We start from the raw sequence: 25,800 nt of genomic DNA on the forward strand, positions 1-25,800 counted from the left end.
GAAAATAAATTATGCAAATAAGCAAATAGGTGAATATCGTTTAAAATTAGTAGTTCAATATTTCAAGTAATTTTTATTACGTTCAAGCATATTCAACACGGTTGTACTATAATCACCTTATGAAATAATAACACCAAAGGAGAAACAATCTAAACTTCTTATTGTTCGGTTTGTTTATCTTATTACGTTTAAGTTAATATTGTTTGTTTTCAACCGACTTCAAAAAGGAGGAGGTTATCAATTCGTCTGTATTTTTTTTTTTTATATGTTTGTTACCTCATAACTTTCCACTGGATTTTGATATTTTTTTTTTGTTTGAAAGGTAGTGCTTCCCGTGGGGCCCCATTTTAATTTTATCCTGTTACGATGATGGTATCCCTATGAAAACGATATAAGTCTTAAATGTGCATTATGTATGTGCGCGATAAATAGGTGAATAACTCAAAATTGTGCCAACCAATTTTAATGATTCTTTTTTTATTATAAAGGATATACTTCAAGGGTACTATGGTGAAAGTTTGGTAAGGTTCTGAGCATAGGATCCTTGACAAAGTAACGGTACGGAAGGGAACGGAACAATTCTAAGGAGCACGTTAGCGATACTCGGCCGAATCATTTAGAAACAAAAATTTTGACAAAAAAAAACCGACTTCAAAAGAGAAAAAAAGTAATATGCTCTAAAAAGTAAAAAATAATTACTTATTATTCTACAACTTAATAATCAAGTAACTTATTCTACTTACCAATATGTAGGTACGTTCTGTGTTTCCACGCAAGGAGATAAGTATGTATCTACCCACTTTAAATCTAACTTAACACAAACCTATGAATAACAAACAATGATCACAATATTTTTTAGATTTATACTATGTAAAATGAAATTAAAAATATTTAGACTATTTAAAAGTCAGCAAAGTTATTACGATAATATATTATAGTTAAAATTATTGTTATTTTTGGAGGCGGTGTCAGCCAAGGTAGGTTTGTAAATATATGATATACTCCAAATTTGTAAATCTGGTCTATCGATAAATACACTTCTTCTTGATGTTTTTTTAAACCCTATACGTACATAGTGGTCCTATATAATGACAGAAAATTGGAATCAAAATTGAGTGTTTAAGCAAACATGTCTACCGTCAGGTATTACAATTCATGAACTTTTCTCCTAATCCAAGACAAAGAAAAGTCATTCAGATTTACTATTACATTTCCTGTTGAACGTTTTGTTTGTTTTGGCAGAGTATGAATTTTGTTTGTGATTTATTTATTTACAATTGACTTTTTCTTTTGTCTTACATCCAGATGTCGATACACCTGCATCGAATTGTTAACAAAAAAAAAATTCGCAATCGTACACTATTGTACAATATTTCTTTTATGTTTAAGAAAAGGGTTGTCATAATTGACCGTTTAACAATAAGCAATAAAAACACAGATGTTGGTAATTTATTTAGACAAACTTTACCGGTAATTTTAAGAGGAACTAGAGCAGACATTGTAAGGTCTTGCCTTAAAAGTTCACCGTTATGGAAATTTGTCCATAACTTAAAACTATCTACGAATATGAGAGCACATTTGGGGGGAGGAAGTACAAATTTTCCTTCAAAGTTACTTTTAATAGGAGATGGAAAAGTACCTCATTCTGAAAATAAAATTGAAATTGATCGCGATTTAGGAGAAAAAGTGACTAGCATAGAGGATTTAATATCAAAAGTTTACCCTAATATCGTCGAAATAGAAAATAAAGATTACCAATGGATGTGTCAAAGGGCAATATTGGCGGCGAGCAATAGTAGCGTTGACGAAATTAACGACCTAATTTTAACCAAACTTCCAGGCGATATAACTACCTACCCATCTATTGATAATGTAATGGATCAAGAAGATGCTGTCCATTACCCACAATAGTTTCTCAATTCTTTAAACCCGAGCGGCCTTCCACCACATTCCCTGAAGTTAAAAATAGGTGCTGCGATAATTTTACTCAGAAATCTTAAACCACCAAATTTATGTAACGGGACCCGCCTTCAAGTAAAATTCCTTCGCAATAACGTGATCGTTGCAACAGTTTTGACTGGTCCGGCAATTGGTCAAACAGTGCTTATACCTCGCATCCCAATGATTCCAAATGATTTACCTTTTAATTTTAAAAGAATTCAATTTCCCATTAAGTTATCTTTTGCCGTAACCATTAATAAATCACAGGGCCAAACATTTAAACACGTAGGAATCGATTTACGTCAAGACTGCTTTTCACACGGCCAACTATATGTCGCGTTGTCAAGATCGGGTTGCGGGCAAAATCAGTATGTTCTTCTACCACAAGAAAATAAAACTAAAAATATAATCTACGCTGAAGTACTGTAAAACATATTATTAAATCTTATTGACGATTATAATAACAAAAACCAACGTGAGCAATCAAACGATAATCATGATAGTGTTTCCGACAACTACGCGAACGAAGTCGCGGGCACAGCTAGTGAGATATAAGATGTGTGTCCCTTAAGTCTGCAACGGTGTCTCGCTCACAAAAACCCGGAACACAACAATACAAAGTATTCATATTTGGCGGTAAAATAGCTGACGTTAGGGTGGGGCACCCTCGACAGGCCTGCACTAATGGCAATACCATAGGGTATCACAAGTAAATAATTATTATACATATTTATTTTTATATGACATGTAATATGTCATTTGATGAAATATTCGATTCGTGAATCCGGATGAGAATAAACTAAAATTCGTTTATACTAATATAATATTCTAAATATGACATTTGATTATTTCATTGGAATGATAGAACTATCAAGTAGTAACAGCTACACCCCTTTTAATGTATTTTTGTATGTAGCTTTTTTCACCATGCTGCTGTAGTACGGATTGTTGATACATTCACGTCCGGCACATGCATGCAGGTTATCCAAAATTTAGAGGTAATTATGTGTATACTATTATGATTATCTAATGAAACATCTCTCCATTTATTGCGCTTTACAACAATAAAACTGACGACAGTTACAGTCATCAAAAAAGTTAAATAAAAAAGATCATTCGACTAGTACAGGTAATTCAAATTTTAATAATATATTTGTATGACTTCATCAGTAAAGAATTGTTATGGCGTTTTTATAAGTTTCGTTTAAACAAAACATCTCATATAATAAAAAAATGACACATTTAAGTGTGAAAATGCAAAATAAGGACTAAAAGAAACAAGAAATAGAAAACGCATTTTTACCTATGTAGATATACTTCGCGAAGACAATTACAACGGACAGTCAACGTAATGACGTTATTAATGACCCTTGGTGGAACATTAATTTTGATAAACTCTTTTGTGCGACTCTATATAATAGCTTTTATTGTTTCACACACAATAGATCAAATTGTATAGCAATTAATATGTTACTGATATTAGAAAATAGAAATTACGGTTGTTATCAACAATAGTAAATCGTTTTGTTATTTTTATTTAGGCGTTTTGTATGGAATAATTTTAAATGTATTGAATCAATTAATTTAATGAGCAATAGTACCAAGATGGCGTATCGGGATGTCCAGATTCAAGATCTTAACCGGTTGTTGCGAGTTTAAATTTGAGCAATAAAAATCGTGTCTTTACGTTATGACAAAATTACCTCTCCTTATTTGAGAGATGCTTTTACCCAGCAATTGAACATTTTATCAGTAATTATTTAATTTTATATCTTAAGAGACCGCCTACAATCACCAAAATCTTATATACTAACCGCACGCCCTTTACGCACCTCATCATTACTACATAGTATAAAACAAAGGCGCTGACCGCTGTCTGTCCGTATGTATGCTTAGATCTTTAAAATTACACAACGGGTTTTGATGCGGTGTTTTTTAATAGTTAGATTGATTCAAGAGAAATGTTTATATGTATAATACATGTACAATATAGTAGAGAAAAACTGATAATTTTAGAGGTATTTGAAGTGATGTACTAAATAAACACATTTTTGCGCTTACATTGCAAACGCTGACTGAACCCTACGAGATAGATAAAAATAATGTACTACAGTATTGTACACCTTAAAAGTCTGCAAAAAATGTCCCCGATGGTATATATCTATACACAAAAAAAACTGTGCACGTTGTAAGACATTCTGTAGACAACTAAATATATACAAATATATGTGAGAGCCCTTATCGATAAGAGCCGGATAATCCGTATTCACTACATTTTTGAAAGGGATTGTGAGCCAAACATTTGTCAGATACTCAAATAAAGAATACTGTACGAAAGTTTAGCCTCTTTTTAATATAATGTTTAGAAAAAATCCCCAATAAACACTACTTATATTTGACAATTTTTTTGTTTAAAATGCATTTTTGAAAAATATCTATATTTTTAGTATAAATTGAATGCCGTATCACCTATAAAAATGAGTTGTAAGTTATTTCTGTGAACACTACATAAACGAGCAGATTGCTTTCTCTAGAATGTTTTGATAAAAAAATATTCTATATATTTTTTGAGAATAAAAGAAATTAAAACCAGACTAAATGTACAGTATTAAGCTTCAAACTTCATGTTATATCTACAAAACTACATCGTTAACCGAATAAATACTTATGCAATTATATAGTTTAAGTCAATGGTTACGTACATACAGGGCCAGACAGTAACTTTAGCCCTAAGCCCTAGGCTAACACTACTTTGGGGCCCACCTAAGACATATCTGAAAGTAGACTTGAATTCAATTAATTGAATGGGTTTGATTAATTGCAGGACTTGCAGGGCTGCAAACCATACGATCTATTTAATTTAATAAAGTTATGGATTCTTTCGTATTATACATATATTACATGTAAACATTACATGTATGTATGTAATGTAAGTATGGATTCTTTCGCATTATATTTTTGACTTTGACTTGACTGGGCTGAAGCCCAAAGTCATATGGTAGATCCGGGGCTGAGTACACGAATTTCAAGTTGTGTTGGTTAATATTTATTCGATATCAGTCAACGGTAAAGATTTATAATTACTTGACGTCATTGGAATACTGTAATAATCGAGCTGGAATATTGTTCTGGAAAAGAAGATCGGAACAATATAGGATATGTAATTTAAATTTAACTGTCTATAAACTTTGCACTGCTAGGCACAGTTTTCGTGATGTTTTACTAATTGACGGTTGCTTCATAGCGGTTCGGATACAAACACGCGTCAAAATTTCTAGTCAGATAACTACGCACATTTTATCACAAAAGTTTTTTAAAGATATTCTTATTTACGCCCAAACACGAAATAATAAATAAAAACTTAGCACACTTATAAATATTAAAATAAAAAGTTATGATTCGCACAATACGTCTGTATAAGTCTGTTCGACGCTGGTGTCGCAAAAGAAAGCACGGTACGTTTTGGTTTCAATGTTTTCGTTCTGGAAATTTTAAACTTTAGAACCAACCCCGTGGACGGCCGGAGACCAAAGTGGAAAATGAAGAATTAAAGGCTATTGTGGAAGCAGATCCATCGCAAAGCACTTCAGAGACAGCTGCAGGCTTCGAGGTAAGTGATAAAACTGTATAAATCCACTTGAAGCAAATCGAGAAAGTAAAAAAAAATTGAACGATGGGTACCTCATGAATTGAGTGAATCGAACTTGCAAACATACGTCGACTGCTGTTACTTTACTCAACCGACACAATAATGAAGGGATTTTAAATCGCTCGTCGCAATGACTGAACCCTGGAGACCCAGCCAAATACTGCCCTAAACGAAACGACTCAGAAAAAGTTGCTTGTGAGTGTTTGGTGGACCAGCGCCGGTGTCGTTCACTACAGCTTTCTAAAATCTGGCCAAAGGATTACGGCAGATATCTATTGTCAGCAACTGCAAAACAATGAAGGAAGAACTAGTTTCTAAACAACCGAGATTGGTCAATCGCTTTAGGGCACTGCTGCTTCACGACAACACACACTGCACATCAAACAACCACTTAGTTAGATGAGCTACAATTGGAATATCTGCGATATCCACCATACTGCATGGACATTTTTTCCGGAATTTGGATAATTTCTTACAAGAAAAAAAAATCAACTCCGATGCGGCAGTCCAAACCGCCTTCAAAGAGTTTATTGATTCTCCATGGGATCAATGAACTCTATGAGATGGTAAAAGTGCATAGGTAACAACGGTGCATATTTTGATTAATTAAATATAGTTTTACAAAAAAAAATTGACTTTATATTCCTCCCGTACAAATTTCATATAGCCAATTTCATATGTAAGGACCTAAGATGTGCACTGTTGTCTTTTGATGTACAAGTATGGATGAATATTGAAACTATAAAAGGATAATATTTAATGAAACAGCTTCGTGACCGGGATCACGTGTCGATAAAAATAATAATTCCATTGAAAGATTCGATGATAGTCCAACCTACCTTAAAAGCAGTGAAAGTGAAGTTTGATGTTGAGATCCCATTAAAATAAAATTATTCTAAAAAAATATAGTAGTATCGCATTTGATGTTAAATTAAGTTAAGTGCTTTGTACTGGGAAACGGGATACCTGAGAGAAAGCACAAAATCGCAGACACCTACTTCACGAACCTAAATGCCGAAAGCGCTTTAAAAAAGCAACAGTACTCCGAAAGGAACAATGCATATTTGATAAAAGTCAAAAGAGAACTTCTACAATACAACGGAAATGCTAATTTGAAAGTCGCTAGTTGTACAGCGTTTCACTGACCTGCAGCTCGAAGGGCTGGTGGTGCTGCGAGTCGGGCGCCGGCTGCACGACGGAGGCGCCGTTGACGAGGCCGGCGCCGCCGACGCCGCTGCTGGCGCCGCCCACCGCGCCCACGCCGCCCACGCCTCCCACTCCGCCCACGCCGCCCACGCCACCCACGCCGCCCACGCTACCCGCGTACTGCAAAAAAACTTTCATTTAGTGCAACTCTGATTTCATATATAATAAGGTCTAATAATAATAATAATGCACCTAATTGTGAAGCAAAACAAACTAACAATTATTAAACATAAACAAAATACCCAAAGTCGAATAAGAAAATAACAGAAATAACATTTTCGCAATTGAAGTATCTCCATATTAAGATGAACAAATTTTAAATAAATTGTAAACTATAAAGAATCTGACCTGTTGTGTGCTAGCAAAACTGTTGTTATCAAATTGTGGATGCTGTTCCATTTGCAAAACAAGTTCGATGTGTTGATTCATTGAGTCGTTAAGTGTCATTCCTGAAATATTTAAGATTTATTAGATAATTCACGTACAAAGGGACTAGTACAAGTAATCTGTGGTTTCGCTTGTTATACGTGACACAAACTTATGTAGTATGTTTTAAGAAGTGGATTTAATTCCTAACTCACTCATGGAATCTTTATTGTTCTATATATCATATCTTAGATGTTTTAAAAAATTCACATCAAAAAAAAGATCAAATTTTTCTCCCCTTAAATACATAGTCTATTAATTATGACTGGATGCTTTAATTTTAAATATAAATTACAGTGGTTTTGTTAAGGCCGCCTAACACTAGTCTAAGATATTATGACTATACTATTACGTACTAGGTTAGTTTTATAGCTGCGGCAGTCATTACGTATGATTACACGGGAGCCATAGTGAGACAAAATGTGCGTGGCTACTGCGGATATCATAATATCAGAACACTTATAGCAACCGGAAACACTTTTGTTTCTCAGAATTTTCATTTATCTTAAAAAGAAAATTATTCTAATAATATCTCTTTGCTAAAGGTTTTTATAAGGCAGATGATAATTCACGTAAACTATTATAATTATTATCGTCTTCCCAACCACTTTGTTAACTGAAGCCAATAGCCAATTGGCTATGTATCTAGGTGGGTCACCTAGATGCATAGGTGGGTCTGCTAGATGCAGCCGATTGGCTACTCATACTGGCAGCTCAGTATTTCAGCTACTAGAGCCGAGTTTGCAGAGTTTTTTGATTGAGGCAATGAAACTTTTTTTTTTCTACTTGAATAAATACATTTAAGCAATGCTTACCGGGATGTATTTGTGGGTGCTGCGGATGCGGTAATCCTTGAAGTGGTGCAACACCAAGCATTCCAGGATGGTGCTGAAAATACATATATTATAATAACTTGATATACGAAAGGTTCCTCTCTTCTCAACAAAAATGAGAGTAGGCCTTAGCCCAGCGGGAAATTACAGACTTGAACTGTATGTGATATTAAACATTTTTATTAAAATTGGATGACTCTCATGCTGAAACTCTGTCATTCTAGATGAAACTCTATTGATACAATTGAAGGACATGAATTACAAATAATGCATCCATCATAACAAAGAAAATATTTAATTATTAAATATTATTAAGAGCATGAAGCAAATTTCGTCTTTTTTGTCAAATTTAGTATCACTGGAAAGGTTTTCTTTCACTTGTTTCATTTGTGACTTTTCAAGGTTTCATATTTAATTTATTGTAGTATGTTGCCGGAGTACTTCTCTTCAGTAACATTGTGACTGGTAGTTGCTTGTTAATATTATTTATTGCAAAATTTCACATAGCTTTAGTAGTTTCATAATGACGTTTTAGAATAAATTTTGTCACATTACTTAGAAATAATAAAAATATTCATATTCTTAAGATTTTCAGACGAAAATGTAGATTTTACAGTGTATAAGTCACACTGAACGCACAATACTAGTAATGATTTTATTTAATAGCTTCTTGCAAAACATTAAAGGATCATGTTGTTTCCATTTTTATTCTTGAGCTTTTATCACATCTTCGATCTTCGTCCCATGCTACAAAGCATAAATAAAAGCAATGCAGACGCGTTCAGTACCTGCGGATGCTGCAGATGCGGCATGTGGTGCAGCGGCTGCGGCTGCGGCGCGGGCAGCGCGTGCGGCGGCAGCAGCGGGAAGGCGGCCGCGTCTCCGTTGCGCACGGCGCCCACCACGCCGCCCACGCCCGCGTTGACGCCCACCACGCCGCCCGCGCCCGCGCCGCCCTCCTCCTCCGCGGGCGACGGCTGCCGCGAGCCCGGCGTGCGACTGCAATGTGACGCGCCGGTCAGTGAGAGCATTCGAAAGCAGGCACAAGCTGTTTATATTCAGTTTTTTCATGAGATTTTTTTATTATATAATGATGGAGATTATGATGGCAGTATTTTTGTTACCGTGTGTAAATTTGGCAGTTTATTATAGGTAAAAAAATCTTATCGAAACATTTTAAGAAGCCCAATATTTTAAATGAATTCAAAAGTCGGTTTGAATGTTGAGTGAGCCAGTGTAACAACAGGCACAAGGAATATAACCTTTAAGTTCTCAAGGTTGGTGGCGCATTGGCAAAGTAAAGAGTCATTTATATATAGCGCCAATGTCTATGGGCGGTGAGAAATACCTTTTCTATAAAAATCTTTTTAAATTCTAGCTACCTATAGTTATTTCACGTATTTTTGTATAGATAAATTTTCGTCTACAGATATTTTTAGTGAGCATACCTATGGTTTAAATAATTTATCACGAGACAAACATTTGAATGGGGATATTCATTTAAAATGTATAATATAAGATTATAATAAGAAGTCTAATTAGATTCACATAAAAAATATTGATTCAAGTAGCACGATAAGCTGAATTCATCAGCAACTTTAACGAATTCGTGTTGTTCTTCTTTCGTGTTTATTTTAGTAGACTATAATATAAAAGTAAGTGATATATATCACACGACAAATAAATTTGTTCCCGCAATTAATTAAGAACTGACAATCAATAAAAGTTTAATAACGATACTATCTAAGAAAATCAGCCGACACGATGATTCATACATTAACATCAACAAAATGATAAAAGATTAGAGCGGGGATCGCTCCCCGCGCGTGGCATTGACGGAGGCCACGACTAGTGCGCGGTTATTGCCCGCCGGCGACCGCCAGCGACGCTCCAATTTCGCCTTCGCGCGCTTATTGGTGGCTCGCGGAACACTCGCGCCGCGGCCCGGCCGCTCGGCCAAACTGGTTATCGCGAGAATTCGATCTGCCTTTATTGTTGTTCGCGAGCGACCTGTTCGATCACTCGTTATAGCTTTAATTAATATTGTAAGTGTCGGCCCGCGTCTCGGCACTGCTTCTTATCTATGGAGACAACTTCTCATTGATGATAGCAACGAATGAATTTAATAACATTCACTGCAAAATCGCAACAGAATGGCAACAAAATATCGTTAACTACACAAATATGTTTACTTGAAAGCCTTGTCGTCCTCCTGTCCGTTGTGTAGCCCGTTGGGCATGGGTGCGTGGTCGTGCATCTCGTGCAGGTCCTTGTCGAAGGGCGAGCCCGCCTTGTCGTCGGCGCGCTCCTCCAGCACCATGCCGCGCAGCCCCGACACCACGCCCGCCACCTTCTCGCCGCCGCCTGCCACTCCGCCACCCTCTGCGTGATACCATTTTTGTTACGATTATGCCTCTCTTATATCTCGACTAGTATTTAATTAAAACGTTCTTCTCACTTTTTTAAGTTTCAACAGTAGGAGTTATCAAATTTATTAGGTGCTACAAATAAAAAAAAAAATCAAATATCAGTCGATATAATATGCTTAGTATAGTACCTGTAGGTGATCCACGCAGCACGTACTCGACCATCTTGACGCCGAGGCCGGCGGAGTCGCGCGGGGAGAGGATGCTGCTGGCGTCCCCTCCGAGGAAGGCGACCCCGCGCCGCGTGCCCATCATCGGAACTCCCACGTTGTGTTCCACTGCTGATTTATGATATACAATTTTAAACGAGTAGATATAATTGTAATTGTTCTCTCATATCAAATATATTCTTTGTTATATTTATAGAATGAGTGAAAAAAAAAATAAACCTTGAGCGGACCAAGTGGGATCTCGCCACATTTGTTCTGGATTTAGTTGCAATGGAGGAAGATGCGGGGGACCTTTGCTATCACCTCCAGCACCGGGGCCCTTGTCCCACAATTTTTTTGCAGCGGGTGCAATCTAAAAAAAAACAACACAATGTTATATCTATTTAGCATGAGCTAATCGACATTGTATAACTCACAACAATAATAATATAGATATTAAAAAACCAATATTCTTTAGCAATTTATTTCAAATTTCAGAAAAATAATCAATTTCATAGAAATACAATTTTACCCAAAATTTGTTGTGCTTTTAAGATATATAAATTGTTGAAAAAAATTAATAAACAATAAAAAATATTAAAATGCATAATTTGGCACTTATTGCAATTCTGTTTCTAATTGAGAACCTTTAATGCAAACAGTGATACATAAAATATCATAATCGCTAAACTCACTGCAAACAAGCTTATACAATTAAAGCAAAACTTTAAATTAAAAAGTGAGCAGAATTTATAAATAAATGTAGAAAAAAAAATTAAGGCAGGCCCCATATTATGCATATTTTCTAAGCCTATAAATATATTTAAATATAAGTCTGTATATAGGCAAAAAAATAACTATACTAATATGTTTATCAAAGAAAACATATGAGAAGTCTTAGTAAGTATTAGTATGTTGGTACATTATATCCTAGAAAACATTAAACAAGAAAATTAAACAATGCTCAATAATTATAAATATGGTCTTCATAAAGAATCTTTTTTTTAACCCGTTTTAAATACTGTTAGTAATAAAAATAACCATGTTAATTTAAAAAACGATAAATCTCGTACCCTAGGCAATAATGCACATCTCAGACCCCTCAACCTTTTTCTATCCTAATAAATATTTTATTCCCCAACACATTTTATTCAAAATTATGGTATTTTTTACTATATTACGAAGGTAAATTCTATAATCTTATTCAGATAGGAGAAAGATTTATTTGAAATAATTTTATCAACAATTAATTTCAAAACCGAGGAAGTTGCTGACACTACCAAATGGACAATCTAGCTCCGAAGACAATAAACATTTGCAAGGTTATATAGAAGCTATATATAATAATAATTAAAGTATGAGTGTGTTAAGGAAGAGCGACTTCCTCTGGCACGGGAGCTCATGGCACTCAAAAGAAGAAGTCAACCTTTGTGATGTTATTGTACTCTGTTGGTTATTGATGAAATAAACATTATCAAACATAAACATTAAACAATAATATTATTTTGAGGTTTATAAAATTACAATTACCAATGTAGTATATAGTAAATATATTTCGATACTTAATTTCAACAACAAATAAAGCTAAACTTATCTTATCCAAATGAACTGAAAATATAAAATGTGTAACAAATTTGAAGTTTTGCAAACTAGTATTTTGTAAAACATGGTAGAACCAAGATGTTAAATATATTAAACACTTGTAATAAACTTTTAAAAAATCTTCTAATATACTTTTTAAACAAACATATTGACCTGTAACTTTGGTGAAAAATAAAAATAGAATACCGGCAGTTCAAAAAGAAAGGATAAAAAATAGATTATAATTAAGTGATATTCTAGTTAATCCTCCTTATTTTGGTATGAAAAATAATAAAAACTTGTCAACAACAACACTGATAAAGAGCATAAATACATAAGCAGTTAAGAGGAAAAAGGATAAAATTGTATCTTTGAGGTTATTTAAGTTCCCTTGTACACAATGTTATGTTAGACATACTAAGTTTAACCCCATTATAATGTTTCATAATATATAGCTGAGATTAATTTAGAATAAGAAATATTTTTTGGAATTATTCACATAAAACATTTGTCATCACTATTGATTACTAAACTTCTAATGAAAAAAAATTTCAACAACAACAATTTCAGGATAATAATAAATTTGGATGACTATAGTGATTTCATTTGATTTGAATAAAACGAATTATGGATTTTCCAATTATTAATTTTAATTTAAAAAAATTTGTTACATTTGTTAATTTAAATCAGCATTATAACAAAAACATGTAGATTATTTATCAATTATGAAAAAAGAACAATTATTAATAGGTTTTTACTTTACTATGCTTTTAAGCATAATTCATTCGCTTTAATTTTGAAAAAAATTATGAAGATATAAAAGTCAAATTGATTTGCTTGCTACATGAAGATTGAAAGTTTGTTTAGTTTGCATCACAAAAATATTACTAACGAATTTCTTTGCATTTGTGTGATCCTAACCTTTACAAAGTAATTTAAGTAGTAATTTATTTTATATGTTTTACTTAATCGATTTGGCCAATATATTTATACACTTCAATTAAATCATTTGATGTCTGTTGCATGTTCCTTGACCTGAGAACAAGGGATCAAGTCCTTTGATAATAAAAATATTACAAGTAATTTTGATAAAATACGACTGGGGAACGACACTTGTTTTTAAAAGTTCAACAGAATGTAATATGATATAATGATGACTTAGTATTTTCAGAACCGTTGTATTAGTGTTTGTGTTAGTTTGTACACCGGTGAATATAATTATTACGAGCTAGAAATGGCGGACGCCGGTGACAAGTAAACAAAACAAAAACCGACCTGTTGCGTAGAAAAGGGAAGAATTTCATCATTTCATGACATAAAAGGAACTTTTTATACAATAAACTAGAGTACTAAACATATAAACTCACCATGTCGGGGCCCATATCCTTAACATTAGGTTCGAAAAAAAAGTCACTCAAAGGTTTCATGCGTACAAACCACCTAAAGCTCGCTCATGTACCACAATGAAAGCTTATCGTATTATAGAACACACTTAACATCGATCACTAGTTTCTGTATGATATTTACACTAAAACCAAGATAAAATAACACATTTCTTACACTAAAACTTTTATAAACAGCAAAATAAAACTGGAAGAGCTAAACTCAAAAGTACAATGTTGACTTGTTTCGAACAAAGGACATACGCCGACCACAGCGCCTGCGTTAACTTCCCGAGTACGGGAGCGTCGGACGAAGTGAGGCTTCTCGAAATGTTTAACAGATGGCGCAAAACACAACGCTAAAAATTCAAATCGGCGTTTTACGATTATTTTTGTTGTGCTTGACTAGAACTTTTTTACACTTAGTTAATTAGTTTTATAATATACCGTTTTAAACAACATTAATAATATGATATTATTTTTTTTAGATAATTTATGTATTAGTCATTATTTTATGTATTGTTGATCGTAATGACATTGGCAACATTTTTATAATGCAAGGGCATAAAATACATATGGGCTAATAATGGAGATTAAAATCAGCTACTAATTTCATTGAAATTGATAAAGGTAAAATCAAGAATAAGACGTTAGTGAAACGTTAGAAAGATTTTGGTTCTTTTATAATATAATTGACGAATTATTTCTTACAAATAGTAAAATATTGAGAATTATTAGCTAGTCAAATATGGTTAAAAAAGTGCTTCTCATATATATGTAATAAAAAAAATTCTTCATCTATAAATTTTTTGAATGGGATGTAACTAACATTACATATTTCGGTGTCTTCTTCTTTCGGATTTAAAATCATGGCTGACGGAAAGGAAGAAATCAGTGTTTAACTAATCACCTTCTGAACAACGTTTGTACATAAAGCTGATAAGTTCTATGCATTATAATCGAATCTAATAAATATATATATATACTATTAGCCGTCTGCCGCGGTTTTACTCGCATTTTATGTTATTCGACCGTTTCCGCTTCGCTGGGCATTAAATAAACAAAAGGGGGCGGATGGAACAGAATTCAAAAAAGTAGTAGTCTATAACTATCTACGGACGATTCTGCGTCCACTGGTCATAGTCTCCTACCGATACGTTCAGTAATTTTCACATGATTGACACACAAATAAATATTATTGCAATATATAAATTAAATATAATGGAAAAATTTAGTGAAGCAACAAAATTAATGAAAAATCAAAATCAAATGCGAAATGAAATTCCGTTTTGTTGCTTCACTATAATGTTCACTATAATGACGCCCCATCTGCATTTTGATATCTAAGTATAATATATATATAATATAAATAAAGAAGAAGATAGAAAATAAGTATCTGTTTCATTCAGTTTACCATAAGGCCACTGCTCTGCTCCTTGGTGTAAAGGAGTTAGTGTGAGGTTATGTATCGTGTAACCTTCCTCAATAAATGGCCTACTTTACACAAAACATATTTGATTTTAATTCAAACTTATACTTTAAACAATTCTTCATCCAAAATAAATCTCCAACTTAATAATAAACTAGTAACCAGCCGCAGCTACAGCCGCGTGTGTGGGGGAGAGACAGGTGTTAGTTACCATATGTTCTCTTCTTTACCTTACAACGTTGTATACATATATAATTTCATGATGATATGTTGTGTATTTAAGACGTGAAAGAGTAACAAACAAACAAATTTACTAACTATTACATTCATAATATACGTTAGAATATTAAATGTATAATAAGAATTAATTACGTATTCTATCGAGTATTGAACCTAACATCGTGATGACTACGCGAAACAGACTCCTTTCGATTACACAGAAATCTAACTAGTATTTAGTACTAGGAATTGTAAGTTTATATGTTATTGTAGTTAGGCTTTTGCTTAATCTTATAAATATAATATCTAATATTTGTAAAACAGTTGTAATATTTAAATGTTTATTTTAGGTAAGAGCCATAGTAAGATTCGAATCAGGTTTGATTAGAAACAACGACAGTGTTGTTTAATTTTGTTATTAATGAAATAATATTACAAAATCTTTTTAATTTACTACGTGGGAGTACGTAATTAAAAAAAACGAAATCGTAAAGCTCAATTTTAATCACGACCTCGAGATGGCCCAGTAGATATTATGAGACGTGAATCCGAAGCAAGGACTTTTTATATTGTTTTAAGTAGCAAGTGATTATGTTGTTGAAGATTAATACAAACTACTAATACGGTCTAATAACTTATCGTGTTTACTAGAGTTTCTTAGCCACGTGGTGACAGTGTATCGTTGGCCGTTAGCCCTGTTTTGACGTCCTATTCTTTCCAATATATTCGAAACGAATGCTCCACATACAATATCATGGTAACATATATTGCTATTGCTTCGTTAATATAATGGCCATAACATGGTATTATAGTATACTATATTACAGTTAGGTTGGACCATTAATATTTGTCCAATCATAAGATAGGACGTATTATGTTTTTAGTTTAAAGATCAAACAAATTTTTGAAATCGGTTTTTATTTTATTATAATAGCGTGCCAAAGAAGTTGTAGTTATAAAATGATTACTACAAATCTAATATGATGTAAAAATATTTATACAAGCTTTTATTTAAATTCACATATAAGCCCACTATGCTGAATTGTATTCGTTTTAAGGTTTTTTATTCCTCAATAACCAAACAAATTTACTCATTAATTTAATGTAATAAAAAAATATATTAATAACATTAAGTACATATTAGATTTACTGTTGAAGATTAAATATAATTTGGTGAATATTATTTAATATTCACAAAAAATAGCAATTTGAGTCTCTATCTACATTAGTACATACAGAATAGGCCTTATTATTTTATTACTTCGTAGTAATGTTTAAGATGTTTATTCCAGTTTAAAATATAATATTAACAATAGATTATCATCGATCTTGGGGGTTAACAAAATATTTAGCATTTTATTTATCTCAATTATTAAATCACCGAAATATTGGATGTCATAACGGTACAAAAGCATGACGAACGTTTTCTCGGAAACAATATAATATTATTTGGTTTATTGAGTATCATCTTTTATTAGTCACAGGTAGGAAAAACATGCTACTAACTGCAAGAAAGATCGTTTACTATAGACTACTTGTAATGTGTCTGTAATTGTCCCTTCGAAACCGTCAAGTATGTGACACTTAATGTTTGCATACACATGTAAATTGTCTATTAATTGTGTCAATAGTAATAAATCATAAACTTTTAAACAATTTTGCATACATTGAATATACAGAAACAGTGAAGTTCGTTTTGTGTAATAAGTGAAAAATAACAATCACAATAGTTACTTGTACAAAATAAATAAGACTGCTTAGAGTAACTTTGTAGGTCTTTGTTGGTCTAGGTTTTGAAACTTTACATACAGAGCTTAAGGTCTGAAGAAAACAAAGAGTGTACGGGAACGATGTCTCAGGGAATAGCTATTTATTTATAACGAGGAGGTCGTTTACATTCACTGTTTTCTTCCAAAATAAGTTATTTGATGTGGATCATTCAAAGGTCAGTACAAGTTTATGCGATGTATTGCATATATTATGCAATAGGTAGTAGTATGGGCAAATTGGCCACCTAATGGTAAGTGGTTACATTCGACGATAGACATTGGCGCTGTATAAAATAATAACCATTCCTAACATCGCCAAAGCGCCGCCAATTTTGGGAACTAAGATGTTATATCCCTGTAGTTACTCAGGCTCACTCACCATTCAAAACGGAACACAACAAGTATTGCTGTTCCCAGTCGGGCTGTTACAAAGTCCTGCCACCAAATTACACAATAAAAAAGAGTATTGTCAGTCAAGTAGTTAACCCAATTTACGTATCATCTTTTTACATATACTACATTCCACTGATGAAGATATCCCCTGACCGATTTTGACTATGGCGGCCGTTCCCAGGGAGACTAGCCAACTAGCCAGCCATATTATAGTGCACAAGAATGTGCACAAACACGCTATCATATTCCAATGGGACGGCAAATTCGACTTCGCTTTTTCAATTTGTGATACTTTTACAATACTTTGTACCTGACCAAATTATCATCAAACGTAACTAAACAAAAAAGAGTATTTGTCAACTAGATAGACACGGTGAAGGCTTTAATCATGTTGAATCAGAAGTTTTAAAACACAAATTGCATATTTAAGGCGCGAGGAGAATAATACATCAGATATACATTAGAAACTAATAAATACATAAAATAAAAAAAATATTACAAATATCTAAAACGATATCACAAATGGGATGCCACAAACCATTTGAGAACACTGCTTCTCCTCATCTATGTAAAAGTACCCAACAGTAGTTAATAATTCAGATATTCTATTTTCTGATGACTTCACAGTAAAGAGTACAAGAAATGTTGGTAATAAACAAAGAAGTAACATTTTAGTATTTATTATTATTATTTATATTGTATTTTAGTTACCTTTTATTGAGAAAATTATGAGATTTTTATCAATTCAATTCAATTCTTAGTTTAATGGCTTTTAGTTGTGCCACAGGGCACAGATTATTTCGCCAATGTCATGTAGGATGGAGAAGACACGAATGAGATTGATCGGTATGATTGAGATAGAGATTTTTATCAAAAACTGACAGGTTTCCTAACAATGTATTCCTTGGTCACCGAGCATGAGATGAATTGAGAAGGAGATGAACATTTATACAATAATGCTTGCCTGTCTATGGTAATCTTGGTTAATATTCATGTGTTCAGCTGGCAAAATATGTAAACCTTTTCTTGCAGAATCTTTGAATAATATAATGCTTTAATTATTGCCAAATCATTTTATTCTCCCATGGCTTGAAAGCAAATAAAGTCATTGGTTTTGTGTCTGAGCTCTTTCAATTTTTTAAGAATATCTGTCCCATTGTATTAGAAGAGTTGGAATAAAGCATACACTTGTCTTTGCTATAATATATATGCCCTGCGATAGTCCCTAGACAATAGCCAACATGGCCGAAAGCTGTCAGAAAATTAAAAATATTGTGCTATGCTTGATTACTACTAAAAAAAATTTTAAATTAAAATATCAACCAACGAAAGTATGCATAAATTTGTTTTTATGATTTAACTATAATTAACACATCATATATTGTATGTAGTGCACTGGTATATGGCTTTTGTGAGTGCCCATCCTGTTGTGTGATTATTTTACTAAGATCCAGCCTAAGTAATAATGCAATTGCAGACAAAAGAAAAAAGGGGATGGTCATTTATTTAATTACCTATCCCATTTGACTTTCTGTCTGTTATATTATGTGCAAAATACAAAAAAATTAACAACCATACATTGAGCAAAAGGATAAAATGTACTGTGAAAATAACATAAACAGTTTACTTTAATGTAAACATTTGATAGCCATTTATAGATTTACAATGGCCTGTAAAAAGTATAGGGTCATACTTCTTGCAACTAGCCCTTAACATGGGTACATATTAAAAAAGTATAATACACAATAATATGAAACAATTTAAGTGCACAACAGAAAATACATATGAAACATGGAAAAAAATCTTGTTTTGTTATTGCTTATTGTAGTTCATTTTGTAGCAAAACCAATCAAAATTGATAGGATTGTTTTTGTATGGCAAATTGAATATGTAAATCACAAATATGAGTAGAATAGTATTCTCTTTTCCTAAACATAATTACCAAAATTGTTGTAATACAAATACAATATCATGTTACACATAATAGTTAATCCCATCCTAAATATTCATGATACTGTACCAATTTAGAAAATATCAGTACATGGTGAGATTTGACATTAATGTTATACCAAAGGTTTATTTTCTAGGTAAAATTCAGTAGCACAAAATTAAATTCAAAAGGTCTATTTAGTTTTGTACACAAATTAGTACATGAAAACCCATAACTATCCGTCAATAAGGTACTTGATATATTTATCATCATTGTGAAATACTTATAATCCTATGAAATGAAACCAAAAACCTAACTAAATAGCTAAATTATAGTGCTGCATATACATTTATTATTTTATGACTAGCAAAAACACCAACAACGATTTACATATGTACTCGCATTACACTTTTAAGTAAAGATATTATGATTATTTATTTTATTTTTAAATTAAAGAAAGATTATCTATGTCATCAATCTAAAACCCAGGAATATATTTTAACAATATAACTCACCTGATTTCTGATAGTAGCTACTGGTGTTAGTCCCAATTGGTTTTGTCCTTGCTGTAGAAACTGATTTGTCCCAGGTGCAAGCATACCTGCTTGGCTTAAGTACATAAGATGTTCAGCACTTTTGCCAATGCCATTCATAGCCTGCATTGGGTTCCCAGGATGTTGATGTATATCGTATAAACCTTGTTGTCCTAGTTGAGGAGCATTTTGTATGCCTTGGAGAGGTGGGAGCATCATAGTGTTGTTCTGTATTGTTAAATTATTACCCAATGTATGGTTTTGTAATGGTGCCAACTGTGTGTGGACCATGTTTGTGGTCAAATGTGCTGTATGACTTCCAATAACAGAAGGATTAATGGCCAAAGTACCGACAGATGAGGCTATTGCCTGATTAATGTACTGCTGCTGATTAGTCTGAGAGTTCTTTAATTGCACTGGGCCTTGTTGAATATTATTCATTGTTATCGGTGTAGGATTCTTCCATTTATCTTGGTTCTGAAAAAAAAATTAACATAATCATTGTATAGGTCCCCAATATTGTATGTTTTTTTCTAAATATTTAGTTAATTTATTTAGATATTATTTTATTGAAAAACCAGCTATAAATCTTAAAGTAAATCACTGTCACAGTAAAAATTAACTTTAAATTAAACAAATAAATTTTTATAAAATATTATTAACTTAATTCTTAAAATTCTCAGTGTTAGTATATTTTAAGTAAAGCTATTTCATATGATTTAATATATCTATCATATGCCATATTATTATAAAATTCAATATGAAATCATAAAGAGATTAAGCTGAAATTGAAACATTTACTAATATGTATTATTGTGTATACAACAAATGTATTAGTAAACAAACCTCCGCAATAGAGTCGTCACCGACAGCCCAACGTTGTTTCGGTGCTAATGAGGATAATTCTGCTTCCTGGGATTCGCGCTGGAACACATAATGAACGGCAGCGTCGTCTTGGGCGCGAGTCTGAGCCACTCGCGCGGTCTGCAACGCTGCTTCACCCGCCTCTTCGTCTCCACCAGTGCCCGGCCACTTCATTGGGCTACCGTGAGGCTCGAGCATTCAGTTTCACTATTCTTCAGTCCTTCACAACGGTAAACAGTAAATATCTTATGATCTTCTGTTTATAGATACAATTAAGCTTTACCGCTTGTATTATTTGAGTCAAATGTTGATTCGACCGTTTACCATGATCAAAATTACTATGCACAGCTCGTAATATTGAGTACTGAAGCCATTTAAAGACTATAATAGTCTTTTTGTCTTTGTAATGACAGCTACTAGTTTTATCGAAGCACGATGACAGCCGCTTTGAGAATCAAAATATTGCAGGAAACTGCAACGGTCCGTTTCTCAAGATAAACACAAAGACAATAGGTGATACCGACGATTAATATATAATTTAATTTGTTAAATTATGAATTTGGATGTTATGTATTATGTACCAATGTACTAACTCCTAGATTATGAGATTTGTCGGCGTCGAAGACTGAATCGAATAAACACTCAAAATATTACACTATTCACACAATTTCTAAACAAAACGACCACAAATATAATTACTATATGTACACAGGACTATTTACAATGTACAATTTTTACAAAAAACCCGGATTATGCCATTGGCTATCGTCGATACTTCCCGATTTAAAAAAGACTACAAACATCCTTCACTGCCTATCCGCCATAGTCGGTCGGGCAGATGCGATGCGCGCGCAACGCGCAAAGCTATACTATAAACATAAATAAATACTGCTAACGTTCCATTGTATGAACAATTTCATAATGGGAAATAATATTTATTTTTAGATAGTTGTTCAAAAACGAAAACATTACAATCATTATAATATTAAGTCAAAACAGAATATAACTATAAAAAAATATATAAATGTATAATTTTATGTCTTGGATATTCGTTTTTTATTTAGATATAAAAATAGCATTATTGAGATAAATTGAATATAAAATATTTAAAATGAAATCAATGCAGTAATATTTTCATAGTTAAATATAATCTTATTAGTGAATTTAATGCTGTGAACATGAAATGGAATTTGATTATAATAAATTTTTGAGATAAAATGATGCCACAGATTAAATTTGTTTAAAAGTTGAGTCAGCTCTACACGTATTTCACACTAGTAGCAATTAAATTATACTTGTTATAAGAAGACTAGGAGAAGGTTAGAATAAAGAGAGAAGTAGATGTAAAAGCCTAATATTATTAAGATTGATAACAAGAATAATATGAATGATATCCTATTGACTCGTTTAGAAAGGTTACATAGAGGTTGATCTACATCAATAAACATTATCAAATTTTATTATTGATATTTTCATCACAGGTTAACTTACTTAAATTGGTTAAAGCCTCTATAATTCAGTCAATATATAAATTAATTACACAAATATCTTATTTCAGGAACAAAATATCAATAATATTAGATAGTATTAGTTCAAAGTTTTATTATATTCCATTTATGACTTTATCTAGTATTCTACCAGGGATCCATTTATGACATATTTTATGCAACATGTTTAGTGTTTACTAATTATATAGATGTCAGCTTTTAGGTAACTGCCTTTCATTGTAAAACAGCTCAAAGCTTAACTTTAAGGCGATGTAAGTGGATTAAATACCGACTGGCTATCTTTTTGCTTGATACTAACGGTATCGGTCGTGACATTAACAAATATCCTTAATAAGCTCTTAAAACAGTTCCTAAAATATAAGCTAAAAAAAATATTTCCAAGAAGTCAGTAAGATTTGAAATCTACGAGTTATTATATATGGCAAACTGCGTTTAACCCTTTGATAGCTATGGGCCGCATATCGAATGTGCTTTTTGTCCATTAAAACATTTTTCATTACAGAAAACCAGTGATGGGGTAAAACTAGGATATTGCAAAATATCGATATAATTGTAATCACTAATATTATTAAAGTTCCATACATAAAAAATATTAATAAAAGGACTATCACATAAAATAACAATTACATAAAAAATCTCAAATAACGAATTTATAGAAAACAGCACATTCTAAAAATGACATCTTAAAAGTGACTCCAATGAAAATTATCATACTCGAGTTATTACAGATTCTTACTGTGTTGATGATTTTTTCGTATACCGGTTTTCTTCCTTCAAGATTTAACTTTTCCAATTCAAATCTTAATAAGTTTTCGAAATATTCATTTCCGCCGTCCAGGGGGCCGTTCATATAGGAATCGTAGTAATGGATACCAGTGAACATTTATTTCGAATTGGTTTTCGGAAGTTCTTCTATACATTTTTCGTGGTACTACTTATACCAATAATTACTTTTATAGATAATTTTCAATATAATTTTTAAATAATCCATCACAATTCACCTTACCGTTGACTTTAAAAAGCCACGTCGGCGTTAGCTCCAATGAAATATTGCTTCGAATTGCTCCCAGCACAATTAACATGAAAATAAATAGTGTTTAAGTTATAGGCATATCATTTATATTTGATTAAAATGTTTTCTTGAATACGCGTTTATAGAGATTCAAATTTGGAAATTATACGTCAAAGAACAAGCTTTATTTCGATTCACTTCAATAACATAAACTGTAGGGATTATAATAAAAAAAAAAATTGTTCAAATAATCCGTTATAATGTTTCCTGTAATTATGGGTCAAAAGCAGTCGCCTTATGTTGTTGTCGGCGACCAAGGATGTTATGGATATGAAATTAGTTGTCTGGATATGGATAAGTAAACTTTTACCGGTTTCACATAGGGTTATGAATACGAAATTATTTCGGATTCAGATATCCGAAATAGTTTACTCCATAACATCACTTGTTTGGATACATTTATTGGTTTACACCTGAAAGACACGTTGGCGGTGAAACGGTTAAAAGTCTAGGTTTTATTTTATATAATTTGAAAGAGTTCAAGAGTCAAAAAACAATTTTATATAATTTCCTGGTTCATGGTGAATTCATATTATTATGATACACTAAATAGACAAGTTTCCAAAAATGATTAAAAGAGATTAAATAATTGATTGTATCTATTTGTTATATAAATGTCAAACTAGATTTTCCGGAAATGTAGTAGTGAAAACATATGTAACACCATTAAAGTTTTTATTTTCATTGTTGTTGTTTCTTTAACACACATATAGTAATAGATTTTTATATTACTTATAATTATTTTTGGTTGTTGCTAAATTTTTAAATATATGGTGCTCTTTCAAATACATGCAGTATTGCATACATACATATGTATTGCATGAAAGAGCACCTCACTCACTTTTTATTCCTTTAATGCAGAGTTTGAGATGAACAAATACAATGAACAAGTACTTGGAAAAAACTGCAGTACAAATTAAGATTATAACCTGTAATCTTAAGGTTAGATTTGTGTGTTATTACCACTGGCTCATCTCAGCCTACCCTTACTATTCAGCCCATGGCCTACCAACTAAAAATATTCATATGTGAGTTAAATATTACTTGAACTATGGATTCAAAGGTACAGTGAATAATAAAACGTTATTAAAATTTCTTTATTTTTACCATAACTGTAAGCTTAACCTATATTGGCTTAATCTTAAAATGCAAACCAATAAGTGAAAATACAAGACATTTGAGATCTTGCACCAAGTAGTAAAAACAGCGTAGACCTTCAGGATCACGAGATTGATTGACATCAACCAAAGAGCCAGTCTTAGATGTTGTAAAAGAGATGTGTTCTTCACCTATAACTATTTCAAGCTCCTGGAGATAAAAGAAAAAAGTAATAATAAATAAACCACTTTATTGTCTTATTTAGAGCATTGAAACTAAAATAATATGAGATAAAATTTTGGTAAAGATGAAATGGATAAGACTCAAAGATAAAGTATACACAAAATAAAATAAATAAAAATTACAGTTATATATAGAAAGAACAGTGATGCTTTTTTTTTATTTGGAAACCAAGTCACAATTTTTAGCTATAAAAAGTTCTTGAATGAACTAAGACACCAGTGATATAAACATTGGGATTCTCACAAAGTATATAAATGTAATGCTACATATTATACATATATACTCATTTAATAAAATAAAATTATGCAAAAATCATAAATAGCCAGGAGTTTCTTTTTTCAAGTTATTGTCTACAAATAAATAAAGAGACTTTTTTGTAATGCTTAACTGAATAAAATGACTGAACCAATATACAAAGACTACAGAGCAACTTTTGGAGAAGTTTTAATATATATTATTATCTTAAAAGTAACTGCACTTAGTTTCACCCGATTTAAATTTAAGCAATTGACGTGACAGGCAAGCATTTCATGTTCTTATACATAAGACTCGTCACGGTTTTTGCTTCTTGGTAACTATTATCAACTTAATAACTAATATTTAAACCACATATATCATACGGTGATTTTAAATTTCTGATATTTAAAAAGATACGTAGATATAAGATAGTAACTTACTTGTCTGCCAACACGATCAGGCTGGGGCCATAAACGATCATCTTCGTGCATTATCTCAGAATCTACAATAATTCTTTTTAATTCGTCCATCACGCATGGATGCACATACGCTTCTTTCCGTATCATAGTATCGTTCTTGTAATTTGAATTATTGGCATATCTCAATTTGCCATCCGGCCGAAATTCAAACTCTAGAAATTCATGTCCAAATTTTCCCTTGTGGCCTACATAATACCGTATGTAGAAGTCAGAAGACATAGTTGTACTTTGAGTAGCAATTTTCACAATTATTGAGCACGTAAGTGCTCTAAACTATTATATATGTTTTATTCTCAAACTTTAATCAAACACGCTTTATTTTGGCAGCACCACATTGAAAAATTGAGAATTTATGAGAAACGACGCCGACTTCAGACGCTTGAGCTTCAAGTTTCAAACACAATGACATTGACATTTGAGATTTTGATTCAAC

At 32.3% G+C, this 25,800-nt stretch overlaps 2 protein-coding genes across 4 annotated transcripts in view; both read right to left on the reverse strand.

Annotated features, from left to right (window-relative positions):
* The window catches only part of LOC113392747 (maternal protein pumilio), a 71,324-nt gene extending 49,721 nt beyond the window's left edge, over positions 1-21,603 (reverse strand). Inside the window, exons 1-10 of one of the 3 annotated variants that reach the window (XM_026629303.2) lie at positions 21,324-21,602; positions 20,713-20,950; positions 19,849-20,343; positions 10,871-11,003; positions 10,613-10,762; positions 10,248-10,437; positions 8,844-9,054; positions 8,038-8,110; positions 7,145-7,245; positions 6,737-6,916 (exon numbers count right to left, since the gene is read on the reverse strand). In XM_026629303.2, the coding sequence (XP_026485088.1) occupies positions 6,737-6,916; positions 7,145-7,245; positions 8,038-8,110; positions 8,844-9,054; positions 10,248-10,437; positions 10,613-10,762; positions 10,871-11,003; positions 19,849-20,343; positions 20,713-20,928 (1,749 nt within the window). In that variant the 5' untranslated portion in view covers positions 20,929-20,950; positions 21,324-21,602. Of the gene's footprint in view, positions 1-6,736; positions 6,917-7,144; positions 7,246-8,037; positions 8,111-8,843; positions 9,055-10,247; positions 10,438-10,612; positions 10,763-10,870; positions 11,004-13,578; positions 13,859-19,848; positions 20,344-20,712 lie in introns of those variants that run through there. The other 2 variants (XM_026629304.2, XM_026629305.2) reach the window with 2 other exon arrangements.
* A 2,790-nt stretch (positions 21,604-24,393) lies between these two features.
* On the reverse strand, positions 24,394-25,774 carry LOC113392343 (protein mago nashi homolog). The gene is made up of 2 exons (XM_026628726.2): positions 25,329-25,774; positions 24,394-24,618 (listed from the first exon to the last, which is right to left on the reverse strand). Exons 1-2 carry the CDS (start codon positions 25,584-25,586, stop codon positions 24,436-24,438), a joined length of 441 nt encoding a protein of 146 aa, XP_026484511.1. The 5' UTR covers positions 25,587-25,774; the 3' UTR covers positions 24,394-24,435.
* Positions 25,775-25,800: the final 26 nt, after the last annotated feature.

Source organism: Vanessa tameamea, chromosome 5 (genome assembly GCF_037043105.1).
Source record: "Vanessa tameamea isolate UH-Manoa-2023 chromosome 5, ilVanTame1 primary haplotype, whole genome shotgun sequence".
Taxonomy (NCBI): domain Eukaryota; kingdom Metazoa; phylum Arthropoda; class Insecta; order Lepidoptera; family Nymphalidae; genus Vanessa; species Vanessa tameamea.